The sequence below is a fragment of the Daktulosphaira vitifoliae genome, unplaced genomic scaffold (assembly GCF_025091365.1).
Source record: "Daktulosphaira vitifoliae isolate Bord-2020 unplaced genomic scaffold, ASM2509136v1 Scaffold_3, whole genome shotgun sequence".
In the NCBI taxonomy this organism is placed as follows: domain Eukaryota; kingdom Metazoa; phylum Arthropoda; class Insecta; order Hemiptera; family Phylloxeridae; genus Daktulosphaira; species Daktulosphaira vitifoliae.
Window position 1 is genome coordinate 476,081 of NW_026099574.1, and position 9,796 is coordinate 485,876.

A 9,796-nucleotide genomic window follows, 5' to 3' on the forward strand; every position below is an offset into this window, starting at 1 on the left:
TATTGTGTAATTATTCACGACTGTCAAATGGAATACAACGCATTCACGGGAGAAGTACGAAAACTTTAATGTAAATACATACCTTATCTCGGTGTCAAGGGCGGGGAGACAACCGATGACAACCGATTGTCATATTAATAGCTGGACAGCTGATATCGAGAGAGACACGGGTGAGCGCCAACCTAGAGCAAACAGCGGTGCCGTGTCAACTCCCCCCCACCTAATAAACACTTTTACGATTTAATAACAACTATACTATATTACAACGAACTAACAAATAACAAATAACAGCGAGAGACGAACTGTATTACAACGAACTAATAAATAACAGCGAGAAACGAAGCGCGTGTAAGACAGAATGCGTAAGTGATTGACTGATCGACTGGAGCGACGATCTTGCCCTTAAATATNAGCGACGATCTTGCCCTTAAATAGTCAGAGGAATCTTCTAGAGGCGGCGTCGGAACTCTCTAGACATTCGACCGCCACACGCTTATGTAGAGCGACGAATCTTCTAGAGGCGGCGGCGGCCGGACATTCTAGAATATTCGACCGCCACAAGTCTATCTCTTGACCCGGCCGGTTTTGTAAACAAATTATCGCATCATACACGGTAGTTATAAGTAATAAACAATTGTAGACTTACCGCCATGTTCCTTATATGTGTGGATGGTCACTGATATTATGTTTTAAGACTTACCATATTAGACTGAAACCTTCAGTCTCGCTGGCAAGACTGGAAATTCGGTCCGGTCATCCGTAACCTACGGATGACATAAGGACCGAGGAAGTAGAGGAAGGAAACTCCTCGACCGATTACTCAAGACGAGGGGTTTCAGGAGGGGAGTCAGAAGGAAGATGAGGAGAGTCGGTAGCGGATGGGCCCGTCAGGAACGCCTCCACGGCACGACCCAGATCGTCCACGTCCATGGGGCTTGGCCCCGATGTTGTCTCCCCTAGCGTTGGCATGGCTGGCGTTGGCCGTGCGGCGCCGGCCGTCCGAACGATGGCGGACTGGTCCTCGGGGCTGGGGTAGGCGGCGCCGATTCGGATGGTGGACGGACTGCCGCTTCCCTCTCGCGGTCCTTCCGTTCCCTGAAAGCACGGTTAATGCGCTCCCTCCGACGTACGTCGGAGGGAGTGAGCTTCCGGTAGCCCGGGTGAGCCGGTGGTGGCCGGGTGACCGAGCCCGCCCCAGAGGACGTACTGGCCACGTCGGACGCTCGGGACCGGTCGTAGGGTGCAGGAGCGGGGTGCTCAGCGGTCCGACGCCGTCGGCCCGCAGCTCGCTGCACCACCGCGGCAGTGGTCACCAGGCGCTGTGGGAAGGAGGGAGCACCATCTCTCTCACAAAATATTTTTTGTTTATTAGATAAGTGGTGTGCCTTTATAATACACCACGTCTCCGACCGTAAAAGGTTTTACTACGTGTTTCATCGGAACGTTATCTATAATTTTGCCGGCCTGCTGTTTGGGTGATGGGTGGCTATTGTTTACATTGTCGGCAGTCGCCGTGTTTACATGTACGACCGCCCAGTCACCAGGTCGTTTCGCCTCTCGGCCGAGAACGAGTACGGAAGGTGGATAACCAGTTTTTTCATTACGACGATTACGCAACTCAAATAGTATCGACGGTATGATGTGTGTATATGGGGCCGCCTCTCTCCATATACTTATTTTAGCGCCTCTCGTTGGCGCCACATTTACCTGTTATCACATTATAGTTAGAGGAGAGTGTATGTAATGCTTATCAATGAAGCTATTTGATAAAACGTATTTTAGCGCCTCATTTTATACTTGATAACATATTTCACCGCCTCCCTCCGTATACTTGCAAAGTTAAAATTACCCTTCACCCTTCTCCCACCAAATGAGATTTATTATTTCTGTTTCTTAGAATAAACAACCAACCATATTTCAAATCCTTCCCCACCCTCTTCAGAAATATCTATAAATCGAGGTCGAACGTAAGAAAACTCCTACTGTGTTGTCGTATGTCTTAATCGTGTGTGATTAGTGAAATATATTAGTGTGATAAAATTTCAACATTGTAAAATCTAAATGTTTCTCGAAAAATTATCTGTCGATTTCGGGTAAAGTTATTGAAGAACATAGAATGGGACGTGTATCATTGACGGAAGAAAATCTAATTGTTCTGAAAGAAATGAAATCTTGTCTTCTGGAGGTAGCAAAAGAAAGGATTTAGTAATAAATAATGACGCGGTCGCATTGCACTTCCGGCTTTACCGCTGGATGGCGACTGCGACACAGCTACCTCTCCTCGTCCGACAGGTCGCGCGACGCCGAGTGACCGCGGGTGAGGAGAACCGGTCTGGTGATGCAACAAGCATATATTATTATTATAACATCAATTGTGACTATTGTATCTTCCTACTGTGTACTGATATTGTTTGAAAATATATGCTAACATAAAGTTAAACACGGTGTTATTAATTATTATTATTATTAAAATATCAACCTTAACACCTGACCACAACAATAAGTTTTTACTATTACCCGAAAATTTAATGTACTCGATCGTCAAAAATACGGATATATCAGTTATGTCAAAAACATCGACCGCATTGTACAAAGAAATCGTTACTTTCGATTATAAATGTATTATTAAACGTATTTGGGAACAATTCATAGTGGATTTCAAACATCAAACCAATCAGGATATTATGCAAATGACAAATGAAAATATTAGGTAAATACTTTACTTGGTTTGTTTATTGTATAAAACTAAATTAAATTAAAAATTTTTAGAAACAACGATAACGAACCAGATCTTTTGGAAAATCACTTCGAGAATATTTACGATGATGTTGATGATATTCAAAGTTGTAACGGGTTTTTCGAATCAACTGTTTAATAATAGAAAACGACAATATTACTAAAATTATTGTAAAAAGATGAATAATATAACGTATTATAACTCATTTTTAATTGAAAAAAATAAATATTTGTACGTCTAATTGCTGTTTGATTATTATTTAAAAACTTATAATAATCATGTTAAAAATGTTGTACTCACATGGGTTAAATACTACATATAAAACATAAGTTGCTAAAATTATGGTTGTTGTTATTGAGGTGGATGGAACTGTTCATGCACCCAAGTATTAAATAAATTGGGGATAAAACGAAACGTAATAAAAATTCAAAAATATCCGTTAGACTTCATGGAATTCTCTCTAGATGTTTTTTTCTTTTAAACGTCAACAAATTTAAACCAATCACAGTATCATAAGAAAAGCTAAATCATCACTTTGAATTTTACTGTGAGTGTAAAGAGACTGTAGGGTGTTAGTCATTATTTGGAATTGAAACCCACATCATGTCAACACAGGTTCAAAAAATATTAAACAAGAAAACCGATTCACTGTCGGGTATCGAAGAAAAATGTTTTAATAATTTAAGCAGTATAAATATTGAAGAATTCTCACAAGATTTGGTAAAAACTTAAAATATTTCTATTTATATAAATATAATAGAATTAATATATTTTTAATAGACTGAAGAATTATTCCCTGATGTTTGGTTCATGGAAGATTATCCCGTTCAAGTCGAAATAGAATCATCCGATAAATATTCCATAATCGATTGTGCTCAACATCCACCGTGGGCCATGGATATGGTAATTATTTTATTTAAAACACATAATGTTAAAAACAAAAATTTACGTGAAAGGGTTTTTAGAAACTATTTGGTCATGAATCATATGTTGATTCGTTTGTTGAATCGATGGAGAATAATTATATACTCTCTGGCTCACATCCGTGGAAAAATTCATGTATGGAGGAGAATTTGATGGAGTTAATTACTCAAGCAACATGGGAGGATAATGTAAATTCTTTGGTGAAATCTCACTTAGATTCACAACAGTCAGAAAATTCAAACATGGAAGATAGTCTGATGGAGTTAATTGCTCAAGACACATTGGATCATATTGTAAAATCTATAGATGATGATGATGATAAAGAAGAAATAAAACGTAAGTAAAAATCATTTGAGCATTGTAATAAAGATATATTTAAAAAAATATAGTAATAATAATAATAAATAATGTTTGTAATTATAATAATTATAAATTTAGGAAACGTTGAGTGTTGGAACAATGATTTTTACGATGAAAAAAGAGCATTAGAAGTAGATTTAATAACTCTCAAGGCAATGGTAGAGTATGAAAAAAAATTGTTTACAATGATAATTATTTATTTAAAAAATTTAAAAATAATATAATGATTACAATTGTAAATGTTCACAAATTATAATATAACAATTACCATTGTAAATGCATTGATTTGAAATAACATAGATTAAACTACCTTGTGTACTTCACTAGTCATTGCGTTGTACTCGAAAATTTTATCATGTAATATAAGACAATATGCTGACGTATCGTTTGGTATAGGAATCTTGGTTTCGAATTCAATTCGAACGTCTACAGGAGCACTTTTAATTTTTTCATTCTGTTTCGAGCAATCAATGACAACCAAAGGAGCGGTATCTTTGAATTCTTCTTTAGTTAAAATAGGATCACCATTTTCAATATTATAGAAGCTATCTTGAAATGTTGAATACATTTGATATAACGCTGAATATTTATCATTATCAAAATCAATATTTAAACTGTCATATGGATAAGATTCTGAATTTAAAAAAACTTTGAGTGATGTTAGAGAACAGTGGTCGAATCGGCTCATATCTGCAGATATATTGTTTTTACTTTTAGTTTTTAACGCTAAAATCACATATCTAGGTTTTTCAGTATGTGTAGATGTCTTTACGGCCCACGAATGTTTTGTTGTTTGTGGTAAAAATGGATATTCAAATAACTCCCAACTTCTAAAAGCGATGTAAAGTGGTTTACGAGAATCTAACGTCTTCAAAAGTTTCAATCTAACACTATCTTCTACGTTTATGTGTGGCATTCTCCACATTATTTTTGCGATTTTTATTTTACCATTCGCTCGCTCACATTTTAATGCGTTAATATCCACGCTGGATCTATGCAATATAAGTTCTTGCCGAGAATTGATTATAATTTTACGATGATCTTCCGCAAACCCAATGATTAATTTGAGAGGTATACAAACTTCAAATTTCGACTTACTGTCACCACTTTCATTCCATCCAGCGTTTTGATATCGGTAAAGGTTTGCCGTTTGAAAAGAGGCATAACCTTTCATACATGTTGTTATACCAGGGTTTCTTACTTTATCAAGTTCAACCGAGTTTAATTCGTAACGAATTTCATCAAACAGAAACATAATACCGTTGTTAATTAATTTTACAAATGACACACTCTCACCTATTTCCATACTTTTCTCTATTTCGCCTTCGATGTATAGCAGCGATTCACTGGGAAGAGTATACAAATCTTGATGTTGTATCGCAATCCGTATTTCATCGTTATTCGACAGCGCATTACTAGAAAATGGTTGATACGAATGATACTCAAATTTTGTTATACTTTCTTCGAAGTACGGTTTTTCGTGTATGTTCAGAATGTCTTCCATAATGTTTTGCAAGCGTGTAACCAAGGTTCAAGAGAGTATTCAAGCTTTCTCTTGTTAACCCTGGAAGTTTTGAAACATAACTGTTGTCAATGTCGAGAAAACGTTTTCTTTTAACGTTATATTGTATTCCCATAACGTATATGAACACGAACTGTTACACTTTCACCTCTGAAATCGACAAGTTCACCGTTCTGATCTTTAATTTCAATTTTTACGTTATCTATTTGATTAGTCAATACGGGATAATATATTAGATTATTAGGTGATTCTACAATTTTATAGCCAGGAGACACCAAAGGATAAAACTCGTGAATCGAACACGTCTCGCGTCCGTTCACAAATGCGCCATGTACAATATCACACTCTATTCTTATACATGATAACGGGTTAATGTTAGCCATTTGATCCGACTCGTGCACTATACCACCTTCAAACATTCGTTTATTGAATCCCAATAACTCTCCTATGCTATTATTTGCTGTGAAATCTATTGTTTTATCGCAAAACATTTCCGATTTCAATGTATTCACATTGGATTTTAACTTGAAAATAATATGTTTTTTCAATTCGTCCAAGAGATATTTACCTATATCATCTAGTTCGTAAGATCCTATCGGTATTGATAAATCAATAAACGATCCATTAATGGTCATTGAATTCCCGAGATTGTCTGCATCGGTTAAAACACGAAAATAATTATTTTTTCAAGTGCAGTTCCATCTAGTTCAATGGGTGGAAAAAAAGTGCTGATCATTCTAGACTGGTTATCTTGAAAAGATAACGTTAACGACCGTTGCATTGTTCCAGTAAAAATTTCAAACACAATTGTCCACACACAAACGTATCGAACTCTTGTAGACGAGTGTAATTAAATTTTATACGACAATCTTTTAAATAGTTGTGTAATTCTAAAGGCGGTGGTAAATTACCAAACGAATCAAAATAAAATACAGTTTTATTTTTTTTATAATATACTACCCAGTGCGTGCCCAACCCCCACCGATTTTAACTGAGCTTTTTACATTTTTATTTTTTCTTACATCATTCACCGCTTTGATTATATTTGCAGCACCACCGGCTAACAATCCGAGAGCAGAAAGACCTGCGAAAATAGGAATCAAGGGTAACGCTCCACCAAATTTTGGTATTTTTATAGTGCGAGGAGTAATAGTTTTCGAGCCGAGTCTTTGAATGTTTTTATTGCCGCTGCCNTAGGTTTTCGAGCCGAGTCTTTGAATGTTTTTTTTGCCGCTGCAAGTGCAATGATACTCGCTTTCTTTGCACTTTTACCCTTCATTTTACGCATCGCTTTTCGACTCGAACTGACAATCGAGTTGAAATTTATTCCCATTCCGAGTTTACGTTTCGCTTTCATTATATTGGTAGTTGCGTATGCCGCTACTTTTTCTCCGAACGTACTGTCTTTTGCCTTAACACGTTCCCAAGCTCGGTTTTGTAAAATGTAATCGGCTTTATGTCGATTTTTAATATCCTTATATTTGCTGTATGCTATATCGTGATCACGAGCTGCTGAATCCAACGGATTTTTTCCGGGATCGCCACGAGCCAATCGTTTTTCCAATCGCGTACCGGGTCCTAGGTATTTATACGTTGGCCAATGAACTTCTACAGGGAGATTATTTATAAGAGAATTAACTAAACCGTAACCGCGTTTATTATTGTTTGATCGTCGATGTCGAATCATCGTTTAAAACAGTGGATGTTTTGTATCAATCTTTTATACGTGATGTTTTTCGAAGTACAAACGTGTAAGTTACCTGTTTCCAACATCGATTTGAATAAATCTGAATCGAAACGAATGAAACACGGACCCTTGCTACCCGATAATATACGTTGTATAATTTTCGGACCATCCAATTGTGGTAAAACAAACGTAATGTTTAATTTACTGACGGAAGAAAACGGGTTAAAATTTGAAAACATATACCTCTATACAAAAACTCCGGATCAACGCAAGTATAAAATTTTAGAGAATATTATCAATGACGTAAAAGGGATATATATAAACGTTTACACCGATAACGATCAAGTAATACCACCGGAAACAACAACTTTTAATTTTATATTTATATTTGACGATGTCGTATGTTAAAACTATACTAAATCTTTTTTGTGTATCCAACTGCTTTTTTTTAAACCATTCCATTTCACCAAATAATTATAATTTTTACGACGTAAAATTTTTTCTATCAGAAACGTATTTGAAAAATTTGTTTTTTTCAACTCCTCCCGGTAGAACGTTCCGTTAATTTGCGTACAGTCTTCATCTTTCAGCACATATACAACGGGCACTGTTTGTTTTATTTTATCTATGAAAAATATTTCATTAATTCTGTGTATATCCTTTAACGAAAGCGGCTTTATTTTTACTTATACGTACTGCGTCACCAATATTTAATATTTTTCGTGTAATGTTAGAATAATTCGGTAAACGATAAAACCGTACGCTATCGGGTTGTTTGGATGCTTGCGCTGGTGTTTGACGAATTGCCGAATGAATAGCATTGTTATAATCATTTGTTATTTTTTGTAATATACTCAACCATTGATAAGATCTCGAAGCTGTAAATTTTTTCCACATGCGTTCTTTAAGCGTACGGTTAAAACGTTCGATTACGGATGCCTTCACTGCAGAATATGTAGGGAAATGATGAACACCTCTCTTTATTAGAAAAGTTTTCATCTCTTTATTGAAAAATTCTAAACCTCTGTCTGTCGTTAAATACAATGGACATCTATTACAATTACTTATTATTGATTTAAACGCTGCTGTTACTGCTCTACCAGTTTTACTTTTTAATGGTACACACCATGCGTATTTTGTATACACGTCTATTACAGTGAGAATAAAAGTATAGTTTTTATTCTTGCTAGAATACTTTTTCATATCGACGAGATCCGCTTGCCACGTGTTGTCTTTGGTATAAGGTGTCACGATGCGTCTGGGAAATTTCTTTTTAGCTTGCGCATGTAACTCCTCTGCTATTTGGTCACCAACGGTTTTCATTCTATCACTCCGTTTTCTCTAAGTTCTTCTTCCAGGGATATTATTTCGTTATACACACCCGTATTACCTGCACGCTTTGACGCGTGTAGAATAGATAGTCGCTGCACTAATTCGTTTATATCGTCCCAGTATATGTATTCTTTTCGTTTATTTGTTACAGATAAAAACGGTAGTCCGCCACCAAACTTTTCGTTTTCGCTTGGTTGCCGTCCGTTAAATAACTGTTTTATTATGTTTTTATATTTATATCCTTTATTCGTTTTCAGTTTTCCGTTAATGTTTCTGTGTACTCTAGTGTGTATGAGACAGTTTTTATACGTTAACATATCATCAGATGTAATTAAATCGACGTTGGGTATCTTTTTAAATAACAATTCGTGTAATCCTTTCGTCAGTGGTACTTGTTTTAGAGCACCAACTTTTATGTTACCCATATGTTCATCGATAATTACCATTTTATCACCCATTTTAAAGTCTCCGTCATCCGTAACGGTTACACCGTAGACCGCATCAAAGTTTGATTGTTGTTGTTGTAACGGTTTAGACAGCACGATTGTTTGATTTTTACCAATATCATCGTATTCCTCACCATCGTATTCCTCAGCATCATTCGATGTACGATTTTTAAAAAAGTTTTTTGTTTGTTGTGCAATTTCTTTCAGAGGTTCAAGGATAGGTTTCGCATGCTCGCGTATAAACTCTCTAGTTTAGTTTTTTTAAACTATATTTATTTTTTACTTTTTAGTTTCATGTTATGATAGTAGTTGATATCAATATCATGGTTGTAACGGGTAACGGGAAATAAGGGTTCGATTCCGGAGAGGGAGTCTAAGAAACGGCTACTACATCCAAGGAAAGTAGCAGTCGCGCAACGTCGTGGTAGTGACGAAAAATGACATACGGGAATCATCCCCCGTAATCGGAATGAATATACTACATATCTCTTAATGAGTATAAAGCGTATTAATATATAAATTTTAATAGTAATTAGAATATATACATATTTAAAGGGACTTAAGTACGTAAACGTATCATGCATGAGGTATAGCCGTGTTTATGTGGGCGGGCATGGCGGAGGGAACATTATACACGAGGCATATACGGCAGCAGAGGCGTCGGCTGTAGGAATATATAAATGAATATTAACATATACGTATATACGTATAAATATTAATATATATATATATTAATATTAGCGGTGGCGGTAGGAATATATAATCTTCGCATAATATCGCGGCACTTT

At 36.2% G+C, this 9,796-nt stretch overlaps 3 protein-coding genes across 3 annotated transcripts in view; 2 read left to right on the forward strand and 1 right to left on the reverse strand.

Moving 5' to 3' along the window:
- LOC126903128 (uncharacterized) overlaps positions 1–9,796 on the forward strand; it is a 120,613-nt gene that overhangs the window by 79,605 nt on the left and 31,212 nt on the right. The window lies entirely within an intron of this gene.
- LOC126900858 (uncharacterized) lies at positions 2,508–4,150 on the forward strand. Its single transcript, XM_050676835.1, has 4 exons — positions 2,508–3,457; positions 3,518–3,640; positions 3,703–3,954; positions 4,100–4,150. The coding sequence occupies exons 1-4, from the start codon at positions 3,341–3,343 to the stop codon at positions 4,148–4,150; spliced, it is 543 nt and encodes a 180-aa protein (XP_050532792.1). The 5' UTR covers positions 2,508–3,340.
- LOC126900859 (uncharacterized) lies at positions 4,323–5,525 on the reverse strand. The gene has a single exon (XM_050676837.1). The coding sequence runs from the start codon at positions 5,523–5,525 to the stop codon at positions 4,323–4,325; it is 1,203 nt and encodes a 400-aa protein (XP_050532794.1).

Bases quoted from the DNA above. Each gene is read 5' to 3' on its own strand.
- LOC126900858 (XM_050676835.1), top strand. From the start codon at position 3,341: ATGTCAACACAGGTTCAAAAAATATTAAACAAGAAAACCGATTCACTG. The intron at 3,458-3,517 runs GTAAAAACTTAA...TATTTTTAATAG, and splicing joins AAGAATTCTCACAAGATTTG to ACTGAAGAATTATTCCCTGA. The intron at 3,955-4,099 runs GTAAAATCTATA...TTATAAATTTAG, and splicing joins AAGACACATTGGATCATATT to GAAACGTTGAGTGTTGGAAC.
- LOC126900859 (XM_050676837.1), bottom strand. From the start codon at position 5,525: ATGGAAGACATTCTGAACATACACGAAAAACCGTACTTCGAAGAAAGT.